The sequence below is a fragment of the Pleuronectes platessa genome, chromosome 2 (genome assembly GCF_947347685.1).
Source record: "Pleuronectes platessa chromosome 2, fPlePla1.1, whole genome shotgun sequence".
NCBI classification, from domain to species: domain Eukaryota; kingdom Metazoa; phylum Chordata; class Actinopteri; order Pleuronectiformes; family Pleuronectidae; genus Pleuronectes; species Pleuronectes platessa.
In genome coordinates this window covers 12,995,571-13,022,806 of record NC_070627.1, presented here as the reverse complement: position 1 = coordinate 13,022,806, position 27,236 = coordinate 12,995,571, and the positions used below count along the sequence as shown (strand labels likewise).

Below are 27,236 nucleotides of genomic sequence, written 5' to 3'. Positions count from 1 at the left end.
GATTAAAAGAACAGCATTCTCTCAGATCTCCTCACAGGAGAAGAGCCCGTTCCTCCACCTCTCAGCTCATGACTGCCTCGGCGAGGACAGTCGCCCTGAGGAACGGGCCTGCTGTATTTCTTCAGCATCCTCCAGGAGTGGCAGCACACAAAAAGGAATGACACAGATTATGGGAGATTGATGAGAGTGATAAATACTCCCTCTTTTATGCCCCTCAAAACAGCTTTTCATCAGCTCCTCAGCCGTGTGTCCAAGTGATTGATGGCAGGACCGTGCGTTCTCCTTGTCCACTTCTCAAGCTGTTTATGCTCTGTTTCCCATCACAGATGCAGATCTACCTTTACAATTCAGATGACTTTGACAGTCTCAGCGCTGCCATCAAGGAAAGACGCATCATCGCTGCCATGGCCGTCTTCTTCGAGGTAAAGTACCATCAAGAATGGAGGTCGGGACAACTATAAAAAGAAAATCATGATTACATAAAAACACCCACAGAACATTGGCCATAGACTTTAAGTAAAGATGCAAGCAGATCTCCACTTCCCCCCCATTGTGCAAAATGAACCTAAACATAATTTGTTTGAGTCAGCACAGTGAATCTGTATTGACGCCTTACCTGTCAATCTGGATGTTTTACCCCCTTTTTTTAGCATCTAATAACTTATTAAAACCAAACTTACCAAAAGGTAGCTAAATTGACAGAAACCCTCTTTAACAACATTTAATTTAAAGATTACTTTAACCTGTTAGTTTGATCCATGTCCCATCAACTAATATGGAGGAGGCAGGATTTTCTACTTATACCGCAGCCAGTTCCCAGCGGTCAGTCAGAAATGGCTGGCTTCACTTTTGGGGAGCAGTCGTGTCGTTCGTCTTTAGATTCAGCCTAAGGTGTGGACGGACAGCAGGGCTCAAGTGATTGCACCGTCTGTGTGTTAAAATATATCATCAACTATCGTATGGAATGCAATGGGACTGAATTCTTATCACTTCAGTGAGCTCCTTACTTTACATACAGAACCATCACCAGGAGAAAAAAAAACATGTTTCTTCGATACCTTTATGACCAAATACTTAGAATATTCCAATCAACCTTAAGTGATAAGTTTCCTCAGATGAGATGCATTGATCTGCGGAAAACTTCCGTGTAATGGTTTTTCATTTAGTTGTTGGTAGTATTACCCAAAAGGAAGTATCCTTTTTAATAGGTTTATAAATAGTTTTTTTCTAAACAGGAACCACTTACTGCCAAATGTTACAATTAGTTAAGGAAACCAGGGATATAAGTAAATCAATAGCTGATTGAAAGGAACTGAGGAACAAGTTAAGTGCACCCTGAAAATCCAACTATGATTCACACAGGGTGAGAACGGACGTTGTTAAACAGCGAGGCAATTATGACTTGATGGAGATAGTTGGAAATGTATTTGTCCAATTATGAAAAACTCTAAATATTAATACGCTTTTTAGGTCAGTAAAAGATAAATATTTATTAGAAATGATCCCTGACACCTTTATTGTGATAGGACATTTTCTTTTCACCTGGTTGCTGATTAGTTTTTTTTTGTTCTGTGGCACGTTGCAGATTGCTTTCCCGAGATACTACAAATTGTCCCCTGAAGGTCTGTGCACATAAGCACTTAATGGACAACAATGGTCCTAATTTCTGTTAACTGTAAAAACACCTCAGAGATTTATGAACTGCGGAAAAGCACACACCAGCCGCGATTACACTTTCAGGGTCCCTCCCCATGTTACTCTCTTTATTTCTATTAGCGCTATCTTTGCGATTGATGACAGGTGATCAATGCCCGCTTACATTCAGCCTAATGGTATATAGACAAGGGTCGGATCTCGCCGAAGGGAGGCTGGAATGGGGACACAGGTGTTTGCAATGTAGGTCTACTCTTAGACAGTGATGAACCGTGTGTGTACGAGGACCTAAATGCCTCCGCCGGGTCCTGACAACCCTATTGGTTACTGCAATTAGTACCACCGTACACAATCCGCTGAATAGCAGTTTACAGTGTGAGGGGATTTTAAGCGGACACACACACATTGGCTCAGATTTACCATTTCTAATCAATGAGAAGAGTTCCTTCTATGCTCCCCAAAGGCCTATTAATGGGCTCTAAGGTGTGCATATTACCCACATTCAGCATTCACTTCCAAACGATTATTCTCCTCTGACTGACCTGAATTAATGTTGAGCAAGGGAAGATTGGTCCCCGCGTCCCACCACTGTTTTGTCCAGTCTCGTCTCTTAAGTAGGACATTGGGAATATTGCAAACATGTCGGACTAGGCAATATTTGTTAGTGTTCAGTCATTGCGAATAATTAAGAGCAGAGCGAACCGATACGGAGGGAATCAGCACAGTGTAGCTGGCAGCCAAAAGGCCTTGGCGAGTTGTGGAGGTCACACTGGTTAGCGAGTGCTACAGAAGGACACGAAGCCTTTGAAGTCGTCAGAGTCAATGTCTCGTAAAAATCTAAGCATCAAAAGCACAATTAGAGTGAACAGATTGAAAGCAGAGCAGTGATCAAATGAATGGCTTTATTAATGCTGCTGTGTACGCACAAGGATACTGTGGTCAAGGTAATGCCTTGAAACATGCTACAATCTGGATTGTAACTACAGACTCATGATAATGATTTGTTTAAACTTATGTTAACTACTGCTGTGTATTTGGTAGAATAAGTGTCATGGATTTTTCTTTTTTTGTCCCGGATAATTTGTCGGGACACATACACAGTTTACATTTTAGGAGCACTAACATGCTTTAAAATGAAGACTGAGGATTCATGGAGAGAAAATTGACTCAAAATAACCTGTTAGCTGAAATATTGAGCTTCCTACGTTGACTATAATCATGTTGCAAAGTGTACATGTTTCTGCATTAACTCACTTCATAGGATGAGCCACCGGCATCTGCCTTTTCCCAGCAGAATTGCACAACCCAGCAATAGCTTATGTAAGCCGTGTATAGTCATTTAGGGAATAAAATTAATTTACCATACATTTATGGTTACATTTATTTAATATCTTTTAGAAAAAGGTCTTTCTCACGTTGGAATTAGGCGCGAATCCACCGAAAGCCCGGATGATCTGTACACACAGGAAGCTCTTTAAAAGTTATTTGTGATGCACAAATGATTTTATGCATTTGTAAATCTTATTTTTAAAATAAAGGTCATGTAATACACATTTGGGACAGTTTTTGATACACACTATAATAATCTAACATAATGAACTTCCAAAGAACAGATGGTCTGTGCTAGATTATATTATATTGTAGAGACTTTGCCCTTTCTTCATCCAACCCCTGTATTTTTGTTCATATTGATTGTCTCTAGTTATTACGTCTTTATTATTCCAGTCTTGTAATCCCTTTTGTAATCTGCTGTCTCTGGACATTTCCTGCAGCTGGGACAAAAGGACAATCCAGCTGTGGACCCTATCATCCAGGGGCTGAAAGGAGTCGTGCATCATGGTAAGTAATGGGAAAAGTAAGATCCTTACAAATTCTATTTATTGATGTGGCGAGTGTATTTGCATCTAATCTCCATAAATGTATGTTTTTGTTCTGCTCTGTTTATCTGAAGTGTTTTGTATTTATTTATTTTCCACAGATGTATTTTTTTTTTTATCAAAACCAAAATCTCCTCCGCATGAAACGTTGCTCTGGGGATTAAGTTCATGTGGAATACTCAAAAAAGAAATAATCCTCCGGTACAAAATCACTCAGATATTGCTGTTTTTGATGCTTTGGTTGATCCTAGAGGTAAATTCCTCACGGCAGTCCTTCCTGCCTCTTTGGTACAAACACCGATGCTCTCTTTAATTCAAGCACACTGTGTTTTTTAAATATTAAATTAGTGTAAACACAAGATACGAGCGGAGTTGAACTGAAAAATGAGATAAATTTAGCAGGATACTGCCTCTCGCTCTTTAGTGTAGCTCCACAGTGGGAGGCCACAGCTCCACTCACCGAGACAGAACTATTAATTACATCAGAGCCTCAATTAGACAACACTCAGATGTACATGTTCACTCTCATGTACTGTGGCTCCTGTAGAGGCTCATACCCACGTTTAAACTATTGATGTCTCGAGCTGCAGGTCATGGCACTTTTCTTCGTGGCATATTGTTTTAAATTACTGCTGCTTTGCTGCCTCCGCTGCATGCATGGATTATGCACAACATAAGCAGATGTTTTAACATGACCGTGTAATCCTTTACCGCTGCTTGGGACTCAGCAGCTCTGTTTACACGGACACATATGGCTTGTTTAACAACCCGCCGCTTACGGCCTTTATGTGAGCATGATCATTTGCTGAAAAGTGTGGATGAGGATATGGAGACGCATAGTGTCACAGTTCTCGGAAAAGGGAGCATGTCTCAGGCGGCAGACGTAAAAGTGTTGTCTTTTCTTATGAAAAAGAAGAAAGATATAAAAAAAAAAATCCTTACAGGGAAACACAGTATGAAAGGGTTGAGTTGAGACAAAATCTATAAACATGTTCAGGATCAAAAGAGGCAGGCGAAGAAGAGAGCGCTGGCAAGCTGAGGCACATGGCACGAAGAGAGCAAGTGGACACGGACCAGTACATATAGGGGGAAACTAATGAGGGATTGGGGAACCTGTGAGCAGGTGAGTGGGGAGAAGGAGCAGGTCAGGTGATAGTACTGGAGGAAAAAGGCCGGCAGGTGGGAGTCGCAGGGTCTGAGGTGACGTATGCACAACAACTAGACTGAGGGAAGGAAAGGGTTTAACCTCATAATCCTGAGCTGCCTGCAGAATCATCTGGGCCGCCCTGATTTTATCAAACATATTATTGATTCAATATCAAACCAAAACAGCCAATAAGAGAGACATGAGCCTCTGAGGGTGCTGCCAAGCAACGACGAACATTCTGAGGCTAACGTCTGCGAGCGTGCTATAGCTGAAATTTAAAATCTCACCAGATGATTAGATAACCTGTGTTGGCTGTGTTTCTCCGAACATTATCTCATCCGGAATCATTTAGCCTTCTGCTTGCATTTATTAACATTAGAGCAAGTGTTCACTACCTCTGGAGCACTGACATAGTGAAGAGAAATATTAATTCTCCAAAATGTTATTGAAGTTATTGCAATAAAGAAAATGGCCTGTTTCTGATTGGCCTGGTGTCCGCTGGAGGGTCTTTTCACTGCTGGTTTTGATCTCACAGAGGTATTTAAGCTCCGTTTTTCTTCTGTTATAAAACCCTGACAAAGGCAGGTTGCCAAAACGTGGGTTATGCTGGTTTATTTCATGAATCTCCATCAGTCTCGGAAAGTGGCTGAACTCTGTGCTGTGCAGATGCACAGATGTTTGTGCTAACTCCACAGTATCTCTCATCTCCCAGCTGAGAGCGAGCTCAGTGTGGGTGTGGTGGTGGTTTTTTGAACTCTCTTCCTGCTGGCTGCTAAATGCTCCTCGTCTCCTCCCCCGTTTGGGTGGTTGGTTTTCCACTTGCTCGTTATCCCACAGTCATCCATCCATCAGCATCTCGGCGGCCCACGAGCGATAGGGCACGTACACCGCCTGAAGACGGGGAGAGGAAAGGCTGTGAATACTGAATTTGACTCGGAGTACAGATGAGGCGCTGGGGCGAGCCCTCCAGTGCCTCAGTAATGCTATCAAATGCAAACCACACCCCGAACCTCTGTTTCTCTTTAGATAAGATCGTGAGCTGTGAGAGATTGGACTTGACATAAATTCAGCTTTATTTGGGTTTTTCACATCATATTTGAAGTAAAAACAATTTTTTTTAAAAAACAAGCTCACTTGCACAGCCCGCTTGGCTTGTTTGCAGGAGATAAAGGGATATTCGTCTGCATCTCAAACTGCTGTTTCTTGTTATGACGTTTTACATGACCTCGCCTGGTTCTGATCACAGCAGATAGAACAGATCCGGTAATCATTATGATCCGTCTTAATCCCCGTGGCCCACGCTGTGGTTGTTAACACGGAGATGAGCACGCTAGCATCAGGCCACAGATCTCAGCTTTCAGGGCAGGGCCATTTTATCAGCCTACCCTCCGTTTGCTCCTCTCTCAGCCCATCTGAGTGCAGAGATCTGGCCGGAGTGATAACAACTGCTGAGGCTTTTAACTGCTTCCACCGTCGTTCCACTGGTGGAGGCTTCAGGAAAGCAGTAAAATTGCCACGGGGAGAGTGAAATGAAACGACCTTGTAAATGTTGGTGTAAATGTAAGATATGCAGGGTTTTTAGCAGAGCATTAAAGGGTGAAAGATGTGCTATTTTTGTTGCGGTACTGAAAGAAGTCTGTGATTTTCCTCCATGTGTATTGACACGTTTTTTTGGTGCCGTGCTCTCCACAGAAAAGGAGACCCACCTCAGATCTTTCGTCCTGAGGGATCTGCTGCCATCGTCAGTGGACAGCTATTACCGATACACCGGCTCTCTGACCATGCCTCCCTGCAGCAAGGTAGTGGAGTGGATCATCTTCTCCAGGCCTGTGTATCTGTCCCACTCACAGGTGCGTTCAGGTCCCACGCACACACACACACACACATGACCAGACAGGTACATTATCCACGCACAGTCAGATCCCATTCCCATATAGTCAGTGGATCACTCGCTGTCCTCGAGTACCAGCGCTTAAGCAATTTTTCCCTTCATCAGCCTCTCCTCTTTCTTCCCGTTACCCTTGTTCCTCCCCTACCACTCTGCATATGAAACCATAACTGCCAATATAGGGGATGATTAAACGGGGAGGAGGGAGCCAATTAGTGGTATATGAATGATAGTAAGTATGAGATGGCTCTTATACATATATCATGCTGTGGGACTGAGACCGTGACTATAGGCTCTTCAATAGAATACTTGAGTAAAATGTTCCTCTATCAGCTACTGCAGTAACAGTTTAACATGTTTAATAAAAATGCTGCGTACTTACTGCGGCCACCTATGTGCTGTACAAAAAGCTTACCTCCAACTGGTTAAGCCATTGTGATTTTTTGAGAGAGATAATGTATGCCAAATCATGCCCCACGCTTCTTGCTGATCCCATATACAGTCCTTTGCTGCATCTTTTACACATACAATTCTCGGGTTGCCCCGCTGCATATCCTCTCCATCGTCGAAATGTGCAGGGCTCAGTGGAATTCCTATCAGCTTGCAGGAGGACAAATCTTTTGTTCCGAACGACTCGTGCTGCAAGAATATTGACCACCGCTACAATGTTTGTGACGCTCGCAGATAGTCTTTATGAACCCATAATTCATTTCTCCAAGCACGCATAGGACACATTGATTCCGCAGTGTCTGTAATGTGTAGTCATTACAGCGCGTGGCAGGAGATCATTCATGGCAATCAATGGCCACAAATTTTGCCCCATTGAGAAGTTACAGGCCGGTAGGTAGCCAGGATGATGATTGAGGTCCGTGCCTGCTGGGGCCTGTGCTGTGCATGCTTCTTGCAAATACTGTGCTCTGGTTGTGAACAGTCAGCTACTGGCCAGTGGTAACAAATGCAGTCCTGCATGATGTATTATATTCTACACAGGCACACACATATTGTAATAAAAACGCTTAAATTTGCTTCAAATATCTTTTCTCTGTTTCTTTTTTCCCCAACTAGCTGGAGGCCTTTTACTCCATCTTTACAACAGAGCAACAGGACCATGTTAAGTCTGTGGAGTATCTAAGGAACAACTTCCGGCCTCTGCAGGATCTGGACAACAGGAAAGTCTTTAAATCAGCTTTGAAAGCTGCGTGGCAGAGCGATTTGACTGAGGTCCTGAGGAGCCCTCACAGCACTGAGTCTTCAAGAGGTAACTTACAAGTGATATATATCATGCATTGTTTGAGATTCTTCCTGTGGTTTGCACTATAGCACAGGGGATACAGGGTATTAAATCCAAGGAGCTACCCACTATTTTATTAGTTCTTTTAGAATTCAGCCTAATTGAGAAGTGAAAGTTTGCAGTGAAATGAGGTCACGAGTATTATGGTTAGGTCTGGATAAGTGTTTTGTAATGTACACTGTCTGTAGGCCAAGGTTACATCAGACATCAGCAAACACTGCATCCCATCCGAAAGCTTCCCCAAGTCATTCCTAATCCCATCTACGTTTTCAAAATGTGTCTAAACCGAATGTTTTCTAACTCCCTAGCCGGTAGCTACTGTTCCCATGACTTGAAAAGGCTTTCTATTCTCACCCAGAACATAAACAGTGTTCCATGATAGCTGACAGATTTATCACTGGGATGTCTTTGTAACCTTGACTCCTTGATTTCAAACAGTGGGACATTTCATTAGTTAACGCGAACTAGCTAATTCAAGCTAACGCTAGCATCGTGGGTCAGATGATGGCTTGTATTAAAACAATTGCGTCCCACCAAGGGGTCTTAAACAAAATGGAAGGATATTTGATCGCTAGATAATAATATTACTCTAAAATGCTAACAGCTACACATCTGCATCCTACCAGAATCCAATAAGAAGTCGAATACTTAAGATATAACAAAGTATTCCTCTCAACAGAACCTAAAGTTTGATAATCAATGCTTTAATGTAAATATTTCATAGAAATTCTCGAGTGTCTTAAGAAATCCTAATTGCTAATTGCTTTTGTCCCTCTCTAATTGGTTTGATTTATTCAAGCTTTATGTGGTAAGATTTGACGACATATTATCTTTCGCACCATTTCGTTTTCCAGAAAGCATATTTGGCTTTTTAGCAATATTTCATCATCTTACTGCTCAATGGAGGAGCAATTATTTATTTATTTGTTCTGAAATCAGTGGCTCGATTATCATAATTGGATTGAAGAAGATAATTTGTATTTTTCCCTGTTGGTGGTGTGAAAAGCACCATATGCATATTATTGTGTGATTAAAATTATTAAAGGTAATATTTTACATTCCTAGACATTTCTGATTGAAGCCAGTCCAGTCAGAAGGGTGCCAGTCATTCTGTCTTTGTTTCAACTCCTTCTCATATCAAAGTTAATGCCAAGCACAGATCTCACACAGGAATTTATTATAAGAGCATTTTTGTTCGTCTCGCTCTTTAATGCGTGCGTCTTGCAGAACTTGCTTGAACAGAGCAGTGCAGGAACTATGGAGACTAATGAGGAAGGTTGCTGCTCCTTAAAGCGGTGTTGTTGCTGTCTAGTGTGGAGAATTGATTGGTAATGCCTGTGATGAAGTTGGAGCACCCTAACCGGGGCCGATCAGCAATCATCATTAATATGTGGCACAGCTAAAATAGACCCATGCAAATTAAGTTGTGAAATTGCTTTTGTGGCATTATGTTGGTGGGCAGAATGAATGTGGACCAGTATCTCTCCTCTTTTTTCCCTCCCCCCCACATCCCCTCGTTCCAGCTCATTTTCTCTTTGTGTCTCACACATTTCTATTTCTCTCTCAAAATGTAAGAATTCATAGTAGATTGGGAAACGCTGGCGGTGAACAGTGTCAATCTTATCTTCAGGGGTGGTACCTGTCAACATTGTGTGTGCGCGTGTGTGTGAGTGTGTGCAGGGGATTTTATCTGCGCGCAGTAAATGATGGCTTTTGATTGTAAAAGCTGGGAGAGCCAGGGCCACACTTTGACTGAATGTTCCATCCCTGTGGCTTTTATTGCCACGAGGGTTGTTTGGACATTACAGATGCATAACTAACCTTTCTGAGGTTGGCTATGCAGAGTACAGGTTGCAGGTTTTGTTTGCATGGGGCGGACGTTTTGTTTGGCGATAATGCCAAGAATACATAGGTCAATATTTTACTTCAGCGTTTGTGTGTTCTCTGAGGCTGTACATTGTTCTGCATGTGTAAACACAAGCTCTGCAATCTGTCATACCAAAAATGTAGCCTTTATCCGACAAGATATATAAACTACTTGGTGTTACTCCTATTTTCATTATCATTTTCTCAGTTACTACTAGATAATAGTTAATTCTATCATCAATATGTTTTTCTACAAAATGACAGAAAATAAATCGATGCTGATGGTTTACACTCGCGTCTTTTGTTTAACCTATTGTAGAAGCTCAAATATACTAAATTACGGCGATATAAAAGCAGCCATTTCTCTCTGGTACCAAGGAAAGTTTGGAATATATGACTGAAAAGGCTTCAACAAATTATCTCAGCACTTCAGTTAATTTCCTTTCACTTAGCCAATAATTAACACAGCATTATTAACACCGTCCAACATTGTAATTCTGTTCATCGGTGTTAAATCTGTGCTGGTACTTCTAGCAACAATTACACAAACAAAATAAGTACTGTACAAACAACTGTTGCAGTTGCCGAGTTGGCATTTAACCCTCACATACTGAACTTGACTTTCCTACAAAGTTCAGAAAATACCAGATATTTATGTTAAAACCAGCCTCATTTTTTCCGTTGTGTTCTCAGTGAAATTGCATATCAATTGCATATCCTCGCGAGGTGAGAAGCACCAGATCTGCTAATTGCTGACTTAGAATGTATACCCTTTATGATATACGCTGCAAGGAAAAATAATCAAGTTCTGATTTGAGTCATCATAGGCTGAGGCAAAGGTATAATTGTGCTTCTTTTAGCTAACAGTCGATGTATTCACACATAAATAATATAATTATGTCAAGTGCCCCTACCATGTTGGGCACTGTTCTACTGATGAAACATGATGTACTATTCACTGTTTCATTCATACTGAAGTTCATGTTTTCAGTTGAACCTGAGTTGATCTGACAAAATCCCATTTGCATTCACATTTTGGGATGAGAGCTAATTAGTTTTGGTGCCAAACTGCCATTGTATTAAAAATGTTTTTCTGAACCGAACAACGGCCTTAGATCAATGGCATTTCCAATTACCACAGAGGCATCGTGTTCACTCCTCGGCGGATCACGTGTGAGAGTAGTTGTCCCGGTTATTCTGAACAAATGTGTGCATTTTTGGCAGAAGTACAAATGGCTCCAAGAGGTCTCCAGCAGCTGTGGATGTTAGTGTTGCCAGTTCACTGCTGCAGAGGGTGACAGGGATGATGACTGTAATGATGCAGGCAGAGAAAGCACCACGGCGTCTTCAGCTGTTATTAAATGACTGTTGAGTCAGTGGATTTGACAACAAACATCCGATGGGTTATAATGCGTTTCACACCTGTCACACCTCATCAACACCCCAGGATTTTCTCGCCATTGTGTTTTCCCCCGTGTCCCTCTGACTGATTACCTTCCGCCCTGTCTCCCTTTCACATATCATGGTCCATAATTTGCACCATAGCTTCAACGTGCAAATGGGGAAAACTGTGATGACAATTTCTATTTGGCAGAAACCCTGTGAGAACATACTCAGTTGACACAGGATCCTGATTGCCGCTGCCCCGATGTGCTAAGAAGCCTGTCCAGTTTGTCCCTTGCTCACACTGACATATCCCTCTGCTAATATCCATGCTGCAGCCTACACTGCCACCTTGAGGCCGAATCTAAGGCTTTCTTCCATCCCCCTTTTCCTGCATCCTGTTTAACGTTGCACAGACAGGATCTTGCCAATTAGGTGTGGCCTGGGGAAGTTGCAGTATTTGCACCACATATTTGTCGCTACACTCTGGTGCTTAATGTTCTACCGGGAAGCGCTGTGACATGACAAAGACAAGTGTCCAGGCCGCTGATCTCTCCTGACACCTGTGGTCGCGCCTGACCCCGGTTCAGACAGCAGTGCTTGTCCTCATTTTTGAGTCACTGTATTATCTTGACCTTTTTAGTGGTTTCTCATGTGAAAATGTCTCTGAGTCACGTCAGCAGCCGACAGTAATAACAGCTTGTTACAAGGCAACCTGCGTACTGCCCACACACATGAACCTCTGTCCTCCCAACCGCAGATTGACCCAGCTGCATTCAGACAGTGAAAAATGTTTTTTTCTTATTTTCCCTTTTCAAATCAGACATTTCTTTTTTCTGCTCTCTCAGTGTGCAGCAGTGCCCCAGTGAGCATGAAGATCAAGCCGCTGAACCAGACGGCACTGATGGTGAGCTGGGAACGCCCCCTGACTGTTTACCACCCACCCATCACCAGCTACACCGTGTCCTACAGCTGGGTGAAACGTGATGTTGCGGATGAAAATACCTTCACCAAGACCGAGGACCAGAGCATGGTGAGTGTCATCACACGCTGCTTGCACGGGGCTCTCATTGGTCGGTAGAGGCACAGACCAGTGATTGTGTGCACAGGAGATGACAAGTTGTGATGAACATTGCGTGCAGCTGCTTGTTGCCTGAAGGGCCTGCTCCCCCTGTCACTCACCTGTCTAACATTAGACACACAGGCCTGTCTCACACACGCCTCTGACACATGTGCAGTCTGATGACAAACACACCTTTTGTTAGTTTCCTGCCATTTATTTATATATTTTCTTAAAAATTCTTACACATTTCTGAAGTAGATCTGTGTATAGTATAAAAACATTAATCTGAGCACTTTTTTATTTTAGCAAAAGGAAAACCGATGATCAGTTAATAAATGCCGGTCTGGTTTCAAAGAGTAGTGGCAGCTGTTTGAACACAAACCGCCTTCTTCTTTTAGAAACAAATGCATGCAACTTTGAACGTGTGGTTCTTCTGATCTCCATGTAGATTTTGACAGCATTGATCATACAATTCTTCTCATCAGTCTTAAACATTAAGGTGTCTCTTAATGTTTTTACCGTATCTCTTCACCGAGATACATCCTCCTGCTGCAGGAGTTTATACTTAAAGGGCTGTTCTTTTTCACACAACATAATCCTTAGTAATCCAACATCCAGCTGTGCATCTCTTATAAAGCCCCCCCCCTCCCCCACTGTCAAGACAGTCTGCAGCTGCTTTCACACATGTGCTGAAAACCTGACATTTTCTCGATCTAACCCAGAGGAGTTGCACGTGTGAACACAAATGTCCAAATCTGTTGGATCAAAATTCAAGCCCCTTATAAAAGAATGTGTGAGCAGGTCACTGTCATGCAGGAATCCACGGCACGCAGATGACTCTTCTATTCGCAGCCGTCACCGCTCACCTAAACCCAATGCAGTACTTATTGTGAGAATGCCTCTTATATAGGTATTCTGGACGAGTTCATATGTGAAAACTGGTTGTGTGACTGTCCCTTTAGATAAAAAGAGTGTTGAGCGTATCATATGTAACAACATTTATTTGTACTCCTTTAGTATTGTTAATTTAACTCCTCTCCCCCACACACACCCATGCTCCACCTGCTGCTTGTCTACTAAACTGCCACAGAAGTTATGTCTGATGTTAAACATTTAAACTACTCGAGTCCCCGTGCGCCAGTAACTTTCTGTTTTTAGCATCCCTCCATTACGTTTACAGAGGTTTTTACTGCCCATCGGCCTCACTGCACCCTGAGGTTCTCTGACAGAGCCGTCGTCCATCTGCAGCCCCGTCTTCCTTTTCCTTTATTCTGGGGTGTGGGACTGAGGAGGAAGGAATATTACAAGTCATTTCTATATTTAAAATGTTAACATTGAATCACTTGAATTGATTTTAATATTTTTTGAGGTTGGTAGTATCTCTGTGTCTTTTAAGAGCTTTGTAAATTCATTGTGTTTGTGTACTTTTATCATCTGTGGACAGAGAAAAGTGTCCATGAGATACTTTGTAGTTTTTCTCCATCAATACAGTCGATCAGTCTGTTTACTGTCAGTTCTCTCTCTGCTCGTCTCTCTGCTGTCAGTTTCTCTCTCCCCCCCCCCCCCCCCCCCCACACTTCATTTCCATTTCCATTTTCAATTTGGTTCTCTGGACAGCATTATCTGAATTTATTTTAGAAAAATACCAGCTCTGCAACACCAGAGGCAATCACCCAACTGTTCTGAGGGGCATTTTTAATATAAGTAGAGCCAGACACAAACTGCACAACACAATTAAATTAGGCTGGAAATTCTTTTTTAAACTGCATTGAACTTATGGGTCATAAGAGTGTGAAACGGGGAGTTGGCCAACTTAGTGTGTTGTGTTTTCATTTTAGGCGACAGCAGACACATTTACACATGTATTTTAACCACAAATTTAAACATTACGTACCATGTTTTTACAAATGTATGTGGGCTTTTTGTTTCTCTTGCAGAAAGCAGTCATCACTAATGTGTCCCCAGACATCCTGTACCTGTTCCGAGTGCAGGCGGTGTGTGAGCATGACCTGCGCAGTGATTTCAGCCAAACACTGCTCTTCAGAGGTAGCTGCTCGCCATTTGTATTTTGAGATAATTTGTACAAATCAAACACAGGAAATAGGTTGGTGAAAGGCTTGCTTTCTGATTTGTTTTCCAGCGAATACAACCAGAATATTTGAAGGGTCTCGTATTGTGAAGACTGGGATGGTGAGTGGCATTTCTCTCATGTTAGTGACATTCGTGTGGCACTGTTGGCCAACTACTTATCCTCTTATCCCCTGCCTGTGTCCCCCAGCCCACGGTTTCCCCAGCATCCTCTGCCGACATGGCTCCAATAAGTTCTGGTTCGTCCACTTGGACGTCGTCTGGCATCCACTTCTCCATCGTCTCCATGGCAACGGGGATGGGCCCCTCCTCCAGTGGCAGCCAGGCCACGGTGGCATCGGTGGTGACAAGCTCTTTGCTGGCAGGCCTTGGCGTTGGCGGAGGGGTCATCTCCTCTCTGCCCAGTTCGGTCTGGCCCACGCACGCGCCACGCGCCACTCAGAACACCAACCGTCCATCCGCCCTGCCTGCGAAGTCCAGCACCGACCAGGCGGCTACGCAGGGATCCGAGATGGAAACCCCGTCTGAGGAGAAGCAGGCTGCAGGGGAGGGTGAGGGCGAGGAGGAGGAGGGTGAGGGGGAGAGAGAGGGAGAGCAGGAGGAGGGAGAGGAGGAGGAGAAGAAGAAAAAGAACAAGACTGTACCTGAGAATGAGGAGAAGCAAGCGAACAGCACCGTGGCCAGAGAGCCTTTAATCCCCACCCCTGCATCCACAGCCAAAGAGAAAGGAGACGGAACGCCGACAGTCAAAGACAACATGACACCTGCCAGCCCTGGTGACAAGCAGCTGGTTAACTTGGAGGAGAATCCGACAGACGTAAACGCGGTCTCCACTCAGGAGCCTCGTAATGACAGTGCTGAGATGCAGATTCCTCAGAGCTCCACACTGTCTCCAAAGATCAGTAGTGACGGGAAGAAACTCTGGCCGTTCTCGGTCCACACTGGTGAGCAGGCGTCTTTCTTTCAGTTCATGCACATCCCTTCCAAACAGAAAGAATAAACTGTCCATAATCCATGCTCTCTTGTTGTCAGCTATCATACAACACTAGACTTCTGTAAACAGTACCAACAGATATGGAGCCCTCTTTAACATAACAAATAACTTGATTTAAGTTGGTATTTTACACTGGTTATAATCTCAGTCAAAGACAAAGCTCCAGGCTTTGGTGTCAGTACAACACTGAGCCCTGAAGGCAGAAGTGAGCTGTCTGCCCGAGGGTTCTGCCCCGAGGAAAACTCTTTAGCATATTTCAGAAAAGTTAGCTTTAGAGAGCTGAGCGTTTTTGCAGATTATTTAAATCATAAATCATATAAATCAACAAATAGATCTGCACCAATTCAAGATTCTAGATTCTGCAAATACATTTTTTGCTGTCGGAATACTTTTAAAACATGCAAGTCTTCAATAAACACCCTACAGCAATGTACAGTAAGTTTTTGCAAAAAAATATTTACACAGTGAAATATTTATCCATGTAATATGTGCATGTATTATGTTCCAGACAGGACAACGTTGTCCAACGTTACCAGAAGCCCTACTCCGGGGATGGGCAGGATGGTGTGGATCGTCCCCCTAGTGGTGGTGTCTGCTCTTACTCTGCTCTGCCTCATAATGCTGCTCATTGTGATGGTCTACTGGAGGTGAGGAGAAAGTTCAATGAAATTAATTTTCATTTCACAGAGGACATTTTACTAGTAGACAGTAAAATGTAATTGCACCAAGTGGTATTACATACAGAGGGGGCTCATCTTGATAAGGCCAGACACTCGCTGTGTCTGGATATTCCCGTCTGTCTGGTTTCCTTCACCAAAGCGAATATTTATTCAGCCTGTCTGTTTGCTTGTTGGTTAGTTTGGTTAATTTGACACCAAAGGGTTAGAGTTGGGTTTCACCAAAACTGAACAGATTACCATGAACATGCTGGAAAGATGTGATGTGGGACAGGGAAGAACTGATTTTTTTTTCACTTCCTTAAACAACATTTAACAACATTTTCACTATTTTCCAAGGAAAACTGTATTGGTCTTGATGGAAAAAAGATTAGGCACATTTCGGGGACAGACATCTATGAGTGTGTGACATTTGGTGCCGGTTGATTGAATTTAAGGACCGTTTGGCCTTAAATGCAGAGTAAATACTGGCGTCAGCTCTACACTCCAATGAGGGCCATTCTGGTTTGAATGTGTCTGTTTTAAGCATGTGTATCCATTTGTGGGAATTGGTCCCAGCCCGTCTGGTAGTTAGAATCCTCTTGTGCCTGCACGTTGACATCAGACCCATCACTTACTCGAGTGGGGGGCTGGTGACCTGAGGGCCGCTCAGAGCCAGCAGGGGTCTCAGCTGGCTCTTTATCTGCCGGGCTGATTTCCAGCTACGCTATTGGAACCCTAGTAATTACACAAACCAAGCCACTGGCACATGTGGGATGGCTAATGAGTTCCAAATAGCACTGCGGACCATTTCCTCAGCTTGCTGCAGGCCTATTTACAGCCTGCAAAGGTTCCTTGTCGCGTAATGTTTTGTTTGTTTATAGTCTGAAATTCTTGCTTGTTTCCTTAAAGCTTGAAATGTGTTCTTTCTTAATTATGAGATCTCTGCCGGTAATGTTAAATATGGAATATTTTGGTGTCACATCATAATATAGACGGATCTATAGTCATCAGCTCCATGTAGGTGTTAAAACCAGAGACGGCTGCAGTGGATTCAGTGGATGGATGAATGACGGAGAGTTGTGGTATTTCGGGAGCAGAGCAGGGGCAGCTCTCAGATTGGAAATGGCCGTCACAGCTGCTGTTGTGACAACTCAGACAGTTCACAGACAACGTCTGCTTCCCCCGGGAAAGACCGTGATAAAAGATGAAATCAACCCATTCACGCTGTCTTTACTCTTCATGCTCTGCGTAGCATCGCTCAGTGACAGCGCTGCTATTTAAGCAAGTGAGCGTCTCTGCTCACAGATGTTTTCTTCATCAGCTACTTAATTAATATAATCTATTTGCTGTTTGAATGTTTATTCAACAATATGTAATCAATGGACCGTCTACTGAAGTTTAGTCTGCTTGTCTTGTGTTTAGTTTGTTCATTTTTCCGTGCGTGGAGGATCTTAGTTCATGAGTCTTTCTACAGTGGAATTAATTGCATCAGTTGCAGAGCCCATCTGGAAACCTCTGAGGCTCGAGGTGTTCATCGAAAACTCACATATGTTGAGTTGAGAAAACAACTCCTGTCCTCTATTACTGACTGGGTGATGTTGGTGTTAAATGGGATGCTGTAATCTACTTTCTTTGCACTAGACATTCGTTTAGAGATGAGCTCATTTGTCACCAGTTTACATTCCCTCGATGCAAACTATTCTTCTGACGCCCAGGGACAGAGTCAGGGAGATGCTGGTTTGTTACCTACACCACATCCACGCCCACAGGGAGCCATTAGATGGGGAGTCACTGATGCGAAACAGGGGGAGATCTCCTCCCCCATTTTTTTTTTCCCACTCTTCCCTTATCCTCTTTCTCTTTCTCTCTCTCTCTCCATATCTCTCTCTCCATCCCCATCTCTCTTTCTCTTTCTCTTTCTTTTAAATGCAGTGCAGCCTCTTTTTTTTTTATTTGTGTTCCATCTGTCTTAAAGAATGACTAGCACCTGCTCTCTCCTCTGCTTCAAGTACAGGTAGGATTATACCACGTTGTTAGATGAAAAATGGGTATTTATATTTGTATTCACAATAATGTGTGTGTTGTGTATGTGTGTGTGTGTGAGGGGTAGTGGTGCCTGGAGAGGATGCGCAATGTCCCGGGGACCTTAAAGATCTACAGACAACTTCTGTTTTCATTGTCATGGTCATGACTTTTTTGTTATTCAATTATGTGAATTGAGCTATACAAAAATTCTTATGTTTTGACCAGATTTTTCAGTCATAGTTTTGAATCTCAGACTGTTTAATACCTATGAGGAATATCGAACAGGATGTGTGTTAGCTTTTTTTTTATCTACGTATAAGTACCGGTAGTTGATTTTTTCAAAAGTTTCATCAAATAAAAAAAGATCTCGTTTTCATTTGAACGTTTAGTTTTTGAGCAGCAGCTGCAGGCGACAGTCTTTTTTTCTCCAGAAAACACCTTTAAGTGGATTTCATTGTGCTCAAAATCAAAATGTGACTCCATGAAAGTGATGCATGTTTGTTTTCCCCAGAGAGGGAATCTTAAGGGGATGGGATGAGTTTGGATTAGTATCAGTTTGAGTAAAGAGCTAAATCCTGTGCTGTGCAGTGTGTTGCTAAAAGTTGTTTACCTGATCCCTGTAGTCGCCTCACACTGTGTTTCCAGGAGCTGCTCACTCTATCTGTGTGCGATCAGCTGTGTCCTGACCACTCTGGGGTTTTCATTAGCAGTTTTCTGCCGTTCTCGTGTCATTCTATTTAACAATTAGATGCTGATGTTGACAGACCGGATCTGAGGACAATGGAATAACGACTTCCTAATGTACTTTACTGTGGCTTTAGCTGTGCTGATAGTGTGTGGTTTCACCTTGCTGCTCTCTCCATGTCCCTGTAGGAGATTCTTCCAGACAGCTCACTTCTATGTGGAGGAGAGCAGCTCGCCACGGGTGGTGGCCAACGAAAGTATCCCAATCATCCCTATACCAGGTGAGCCATGATCGAATCATTGCACTAGAATATTTATATATAGATGTAGAAATCTAAACTGTTGTATTGAAGAAAAAAATTAAATTCACTGTTTGTCACAGTAAATAGATCAGTGATTCCCAACCAGGAAGGGATGCTTAGATGTATGTGTGTGTGTGTGTGTGTGTGTGTGTGTGTGTGTGTGTGTGTGTGTGTGTGTGTGTGTGTGTGTGTGTGTGTGTGTGTGTGTGTGTGTGTGTGTGTGTGTGTGTGTGTGTGTGTGCGTGTGTTCGACTCCCATTAAATACCACATTATGGTTTCAAAAAGACAGCGAAAATAATGTTTAAACACATTGAAAAGGGGGGGTTATATTGGAAGTTTCAATTGTAAAAGTTTATTTTAAAATAAGCAAAAGTATACTTATTAAAGTAATAGTAAGCTTTAGTTAATTAAATGTGAGTGATGGATAAAGAGTCAAAATGCTCAAATGAAAATAATGAAATTATGGTTAATTGGTTACAGTAAATTCTGGTCTGGAAAGTTTGCCTGGGTTCTCCTGACAGTGCTGTTGCAAACATCTACAAGAATCCCTGCTATAGATGATATTAAAACTGAAATTAAAATGAATTAATCCTCATTATCTCGGTCTTTAAGACTGTAACTGAGAAATCCCCAAAATGACAGAGGAATCTTGACTTGTCATAGGAAGTGATTCTTAATGCAGCACTCCCCCATAAGTCACCCCTTAACTCGGATGGTTTTCTCTGTCTTTGAGCTTGACGGCTTCATTTGCACAGTTTCTGTTCATTAGCATAAGGAACGACTGTGGGAGCCGCTCTGAGAGGACGTGTGACTGGCTTTTCTCAGTCTCCGATGCTCTCGGCTGTCGTGGATATCTGACTTTCCTTTCACAGTTGCTTAAAGCTCAGGGACGTTTCAATCCTGTGATATAATAGGTGATGAGCGCAGCTGACGCCAGTATTTACTCTGCAGTCATTCAGCCTGTATTGCTGGCTTTTCTCTGTTTATTTATTCTTTGCCTTTTCTTTCTCCTCAGTGTGAGAGTTGTTATTTTTCTCAGCACACACACTTTATCCTGAATGACTGACGATGTTATTAATTGAAATTGAAATGTGCAGTAAATTTAATCCATTAAGCTGTGACTTTAAAGACTAAGAATTTCCATTACTTGTCTTCAGTGATATTGCCACTATTTACTTTTTAAATGGAAATGGAGAAAACAATATCACTGTTAAAAGAATTGATATTACATTTAGCGCTGTGGGACATTTAGTCGAGCTCATGTGTGGACATATGTCCCTGCAGTTAGATTTCCTGCCAAGACACAAACGTCCCTAATGTTAATTTCAGTCTCTCGATCCTAAAGGCCCATTTCACCCAGAACACTTCTCAGGTGATTAGACTGCTACGTCTCTGGACTCAAACGCAGGAGGGAGCAGAGAAATGCTGATAAATGAGTAGATTAACAAACCACACTTCACCTTCAATGCTGTAACTGCTGAGGCAAGTAAGTGAGTCGAGGGCCCCAGCTGCAGCTGTGTGTTAGTTGAAGCATTGGCCAGCGTCATCACTGATGACAGCTGGGTCCCCCGCTCTATTGTCCCTGTGTGACGGTGACCAGTCTCATCACACGTCCCCGGTGTGTGATTTAAGGCTGATTTGGCTCAGATGAGACAGATGCTCCCTCCTGTAAATGTTCAAATCACATACGTTGGAGGATTGTGTGCAGTATAAAGCTTTCTTCTTTTTTCTCCTCTCCTCCTTTTTTGTCACTGCAAAAGAGACTCGGTTACACACTGCCCTTGTTTCATCAATCACAATTATTCAAATGTAATATGTGTAAATGACCTTGCTTTTCTTGTATGTATGCAATGTGTGTATTGTCAACCTCCTCTATGCATATGCACTCTGCAGTATAGGCTCTCAACCACTCATTCTATGGAGAATCTAAAAACTGATGAGTCAGGATAGCAGCTGCACACACATTAACCATGACTTCTCTCCCTGTTCTCTGCAGATGACATGGATGCCATCCCCGTGAAGCACTTTGTGAAACACATCATGGAGCTCTATAAAAACAACCTGCAAGGTTTCGCTGAGGAGTTTGAGGTGAGATTCAAACACCACTTCAGGGGTGAACGGCTCCGGAGCATTTTCAACCTTCGCCTTTGCAATATTAAACTTCCAAAGAAATAAAAACATGTGCGTCTTACTTAGTCCTGCTGACGTTTGTGGTTTTTAGTCAAATGTTTGAAGACACTGCTGTAAAAGGTGGTTCACACCTGCATGTCTGCTTCAGGATAAATTGTAATAGCTCTGGTGATGTCCTGACTTTTCAGGACTAAATTACTTAACTGCTGATGTTCCCATCAGCCTCAGCACTCTAACACTCCACACTGAGATGGTGAACATTAAATCTGCATAGCATCCATATGTTCACATGGTATTTGGCTCGAGAGATAAAATTAGAGTTTCTTTTTTCGATGTTGGTTATGACAGCACAGTTCATGTCCTCCTCTTTAGTGTAAATGTTGTCTGCGTCTGAACATTGGGTAGAGATTATTTCCTGCATGTGCTTGTGTGCAGGGTAAGTGGTTTTGAACAGATGGTTGAGCGAACGATGGAGGTAGACGGTGGTAATTAGAGAAGGTCTGTCTGCTGGTTGACTGGCTGGGAGCACACTCTCTCCGTGTAGCCAGGTGAAGGAACGACGCAAAAGCTTGACCCCGCAGAGGATTTATTTTAATTGGGGTCATCTGATGGGATGCTTGTGTGCATCATTCTCAAAAGCACAACACGGAAAATGTGTTAGAAAAGATTGTTAAGCTTTAGAGGTGGGTGAGTGCACTGTGGTGTGTTGAATGAGAAGAGAAGGCAGCCGTCCTCCTGGAGGCTTGAGTTCAAACCCGAGTGGCAGAAAGCATCTGCTCTGCTGAAGTGCCCTTGACCGAGGCTCTGAACCGCTGCCCGAGGTGCAACTTCACAGTTCATCCTGAGCGCTAAACTCCGTATGCAGGGGACCAGTCCTTGAATTAACAGGGCAAATTCTTTAAACTTCCTTCAAAGACCATATGTATCACAAAAAAAGTGGAAGAGCGCATACCTCCGCCAAGGCCCAACAGCCTCATAAATAAACCACACATAAATTAACTAGATCTTGTTTCTTGAATCATGATCCATGAATAATTCTCGAATCAATGAAAATGTTTAAAAGTCCTATTTTGCAATGTGAAAAAAAAATTCTGGATCTCCCCCCTTATCCAGCACCAGCATTTTATGGGTTCTTCTCTGATGCATAATAAATCCTTTCACCTAGTTTCATGGTAATTTGTTAGGTAGTTTTTGCATAATCCTGCAAACCAACAAACAAACATGGATGAAAACATAACCTCCTAGGTGGCAGTCATAAAATCAGCACTCTAAAATGTGTTAACAACATAAGTAAATGCAACCTTACAGATGGTAATTCAAGTAAAATGTCTTTATTTCCATCTGCAGGAGGTTCAGCGCTCGACGGCGGACCTGAAAATCACATCGGAACATTCCAATCATCCTGACAACAAGCACAAAAACAGATACATCAACATTGTGGCCTGTGAGTCAGCTGTAAAATCGGATTAGGATGCCGACTGCTGCGCAATCCAATAATGTTTTTAATAACATGTTTTCATCCTTTTAATGATTCACACAAATGTGTCAATGCTCTCCCAGATGACCACAGCAGGGTGAAATTACGAGCGCTGGCGGGGAAAGATGCCAAACATTCAGATTACATCAACGCCAACTATGTGGATGTGAGTTTTACTAAAACACACAACGTCTCATTCAAGGTTTAGTTTTTATTTCGATGTATTTAGCTGATCCTGTTTTTAACTGTAAATGCTTTGTGTGTTAAGAATAACTCATGGTGCTAAATGCCATGCTGACTGGTTTATTCAAAATATCAGTCGACATTTCAAAATCATTAAGAATAACAGTGCAATAAAATTTTGATTTCTACAATAAAGAATTATTGATTCATGTATAAATGTTAACAATTTGGTCTGAGGAAGAAGTGGATTTCATGACCTACTAATGTCTTGTATCAGTTAACCAGTCGTGTAAGCCCTATCAGGGGTTGTGGGTAATCAATGCCAATATTGATTGCATATTATTGATAACAACACTCAAAGACTCTCCTGTCGCAGGGCTACAACCGTCCCAGAGCTTATATAGCTGCTCAGGGTCCTCTCAAGTCCACGTTTGAGGATTTCTGGAGGATGATGTGGGAGCAGAACACCGGAATCATCGTCATGATCACAAACCTGGTGGAGAAAGGAAGAGTAAGTTCACGTCCATCGCTCACAAACTGCAAACAGAAATCCCACATGATTCTGTGACTGAGTTTCAATGTGTGTGTTGTGTCATTTCAGAGGAAATGTGACCAGTACTGGCCGACAGAGAACAGCGAGCAGTACGGGAACATTGTGGTGACGCTGAAAAGCACCAAAGTGCACGCCTGCTACACACTGAGGCGTTTCCACATAAGGAACACGAAAGTTAAAAAGGTAAATAAAAGGCAGAAACAACATCAAAGCTTTTTTACATGGATGAGATTTTGCTTGGTCAGGTTGCACCAGCTCTTCTTAATTCAAATGCAAACTCTTTCTGTAGTGCCAAGTATTAACTAGCTAGTTTCAGACTGTTTCAGTTTAGCGATTTATCAGATCTTGGTGCTCCAGTAAAACTCAAACCTTAACTTCACACATTAGACGAATTAAAGTCTGGGCAGTGCTAATGTTTATGTGACGAAAAGTTGCATAAAGTCTTATGTGAATCCAGAAGTAGTAGCAGTAGTGTGAAGTCCATGTCTCGGGTTTCCTCCTCACCTGGGCCTCGTCTTCTCTTGTGTTCCAGACACAGAAGGGGAATCCGAAGGGGAAGCTGAATGAACGCATCGTGGTCCAGTTTCACTACACTCAATGGCCGGACATGGGCGTACCGGAGTACACCCTCCCTGTGCTCACCTTCATCAACCGCTCGTCGGCGGCTCACACTGCCGACATGGGCCCAGTCCTGGTGCACTGCAGGTATGTGTCATTGTTCCTGACCTGCCGGGTTACTTCTGAGTGTCGGACTCACATATTTGCGGACCTGGTTAACAGCTCCATCCATGGGCCCCTCTGTTATGCTCATACTGCTTTCTGTTCTGTCCTTTTTTTAGTGCAGGGGTTGGGCGCACAGGAACTTACATTGTCATTGACAGCATGCTGCAACAGATCAAGGACAAAAGCACAGTCAGTGTCCTGGATTTTCTCAAACACATCCGCACACAACGCAACTACCTAGTGCAGACGGAGGTAAGAAACCCTTAATCATCACTTGTGCTGGGAAACGGGAAAACTTCTCCCACATTAAGAAAGGTCAGGATTAAAGATGAATAGGGAGTCATAGAGGCTGTTCAGCTCGATACACTTGGCTCGAGTAAAGGTCAACGCTTAAACAAATTTACTGCAGCACAGTACAAACTGTTACATACTCACCACAATACGAATGAATGTATAACACCCACAGTAGTGATATCTGTATATGTAGATAAATATCCTCTACCCTCGCTCTCAGGTCTGTCCTCAGATAGATTTCTGTTAGTGAGACTTAACTGTTTCATTCAATTATTTAGTAAATCAATCATGCATAAGTTATGTGAACTATTTTAATTTGGTCCTTGTATCTGATTGTTTAGTGGCTGGCTGCAATATAGGTTGTGAATCCATCCTCATCCATGCTAATAGATGGGACATGGACAAAACTAAAAAGTCAACGTTTACGTTGACTTTTTGATGGGTTGAGCAAGTGTACTGAACAATACTACATAGATTCTGGCTTTAAATACTCAAAGATGAAGTGTAGACACGTGGTCCATCTTAATTTACAGTCTATGTTTATATTACTTTATATTACTTTTACTTTTTGACAATATTTTGGAAGCAAATATTGTCCATTTTACTTCACTGCATTAATCTTAAAGCTTTAATTTCTTGTCACATCCCAGATTGGAAATATACATGAAAAATATAATGAATAATAAATTAGCTTAAATAATAGATTAAGTCACACTTAAGTATTTGAAATAGTTACAAATCGCCCCATCGTAATCAGTCACAACAGCAGGGTGAAGCATCGACTATACAGGGACAGATTTAAGTTATGTTTACATTTGTACATGAAATATTGAGGGCAGCATTAAACTTGCTCCTCAGTAAATATGATATATGTGATGAATTTAGAGCAACTCTACTTATGATGTTTAATTTCTAACACTCTCTAAATCCTCTCAACAGGAGCAGTATGTTTTCATCCACGATGCTCTGATGGAGGCCATCATGTGCAAAGAGACCGAGGTGCCTGCCTGGCAGCTCCACGGTTATGTCAACAGCATCCTCACGCCCAACTCAACAGGCAACACACGGCTGGAGAAGCAGTTCAGGGTGAGTCGGGAAAACCCTCTGGGGCTCTGACGTGTCTCCGACGAGCTGTCAACATCTGCATTGATGGCGTCGGCTGAAATTCAGACGAATGTTGGATCTGTAGCCTGTTAACAGCGAGGGCTGTGGTTTCCCAGTTCCGGACAGGAACAGACTGAGAGCTACTGGGATGTTGCCCATAATAGAATTGTGTCTGTCAGAGCTGCTGCCTCATAGAGCTCCTTCTCTTTCAACACCAGGAGAGACAAACTCATTTGTTTCCGCATAATGTCATTTCCTCCCGAGCTTCACATGCTCTTTATTAACAGAGGAAGACTTGCTATCATTCTCTGCTGTTAAACAATATAATATCTGCATCTTTGTGTGTGATTTAAATTTCCAGTCGACTCTCAGACCCAAAACCAGACTTTCTGATCCTCTGCTCTTTGCCCCTCTCTCTCTCTCTCTCTCTCTCCAGCTACTGACTCAGTATAACACACGCTTTGTGGAGTGCTTCAGTGCCTACAAAGACTGCAACAAGGAGAAGAACCGCAATTCCTCAGTGGTTCCCTGTGAGTATCTTATCTGTTTCACCACAGCACGCTCGCAGCTGAGCTGTGGTTTTGGAGAAGCAAGGTCACGCCGAGCACGTCAAGCTGCCACACTGGTTGGTTAGAGTAGGTTTGCAAAACAATTAATGAGGGTGGCTGTCCTGAAAAGATTTACAAAGCAAGATTTGTTATTAATTTCAAAGAATTACTCCATCAAAGGCATTTCTAACAAATAAAATCCATCCTGTGTCGATTTTCTTTCCCTATTTTCAGATTAAATTCAATCAGAATTAGAATCAGGACATTTTCAAACGTAGTTTTTCTGCGTGTCCCTATTTTTCAGTCAGTAAATTATTAACGACAGTTCATATTCTAAAATTAGAATCTATTTCCATAATCCTATAAGTTAATCTTACTATGCCTTCCCAGCTCCCTGACAGAGGAAACAGAGGTGCTTGTTGCTATAGCAACAGTGAGCACTGGTGATGAATGTGTGCATTATCAGCCAGTGCAATATTATAGAGCCCCGGCTTGAGATTTAAATGCTGTTCTTTTCCATCTCTCTGCCTCTTTACAGCGGAGCGAGCAAGGGTCGGACTCACCACTCTGCCTGGAATGAAAGGAACCGATTACATTAATGCGTCCTACATAATGGTACGGTCTCGTTGTTTGAGTCTTTGTCCTTCCTCGCTTTGTTTTTTCCTGACATTTCTCTATGATCATTTCTTGAGTGAACTCAAAATGGCAGTTGTCTGCCAGCTCAGGTTGTGTCATGGTCTGAGCTTCACAAAGACTTACAGCTCACCTCTGTCACCTCAGGGTTACTACAGGAGTAATGAGTTCATCGTTACCCAGCATCCTTTGCCCCACACCACCACAGACTTCTGGAGGATGATTTGGGACCATAACGCTCAAATTATTGTCATGTTACCTGACAACCAAGGCCTGGTATGTAACAAAGAAACACAATAATCTATTCTTTGATTTGTTTTATTTATCCTCTGCTTCTTCAGTGACTGACAAACATTCACGTGGGCAAAATAATTGACAGTAAAAAGAAGCATTAATGAAACAGGTTGACAAATGAGGTTCCCTGTGTCTCTACAGGCGGAGGATGAATTTGTTTACTGGCCAAGTCGAGAAGAGGCCATGAACTGCATCGCCTTCACCGTCACACTCATCAGTAAGGACAGGCTGTGCCTCTCCAACGAGGAGCAGATCATCATTCACGACTTCATCTTAGAGGCCACACAGGTAACCTGCTCCTCCAGCACGTCACATGTTCCGTACATGGTGTTTTATCACTGGAATGTGGGCAGCCGTGACCTTACGTATGACATGA

General features: G+C 42.6%; 1 protein-coding gene across 1 annotated transcript in view; it reads left to right on the top strand.

Annotated features, from left to right (window-relative positions):
* ca16b (carbonic anhydrase XVI b) overlaps positions 1-27,236 on the top strand; it is a 93,393-nt gene that overhangs the window by 61,639 nt on the left and 4,518 nt on the right. The window contains exons 5-26 of the mRNA XM_053438961.1: positions 327-422; positions 3,426-3,492; positions 6,370-6,527; positions 7,631-7,823; positions 11,954-12,138; positions 14,106-14,214; positions 14,309-14,358; positions 14,447-15,200; positions 15,759-15,897; positions 18,808-18,899; positions 20,918-21,009; positions 22,399-22,495; positions 22,612-22,694; positions 23,088-23,222; positions 23,313-23,447; positions 23,797-23,969; positions 24,104-24,239; positions 25,221-25,367; positions 25,822-25,915; positions 26,472-26,548; positions 26,714-26,842; positions 27,002-27,148. Of these exons, the coding sequence (XP_053294936.1) occupies positions 327-422; positions 3,426-3,492; positions 6,370-6,527; positions 7,631-7,823; positions 11,954-12,138; positions 14,106-14,214; positions 14,309-14,358; positions 14,447-15,200; positions 15,759-15,897; positions 18,808-18,899; positions 20,918-21,009; positions 22,399-22,495; positions 22,612-22,694; positions 23,088-23,222; positions 23,313-23,447; positions 23,797-23,969; positions 24,104-24,239; positions 25,221-25,367; positions 25,822-25,915; positions 26,472-26,548; positions 26,714-26,842; positions 27,002-27,148 (3,288 nt within the window). The remainder of the gene's footprint in view (positions 1-326; positions 423-3,425; positions 3,493-6,369; positions 6,528-7,630; positions 7,824-11,953; positions 12,139-14,105; positions 14,215-14,308; positions 14,359-14,446; positions 15,201-15,758; positions 15,898-18,807; positions 18,900-20,917; positions 21,010-22,398; positions 22,496-22,611; positions 22,695-23,087; positions 23,223-23,312; positions 23,448-23,796; positions 23,970-24,103; positions 24,240-25,220; positions 25,368-25,821; positions 25,916-26,471; positions 26,549-26,713; positions 26,843-27,001; positions 27,149-27,236) is intronic.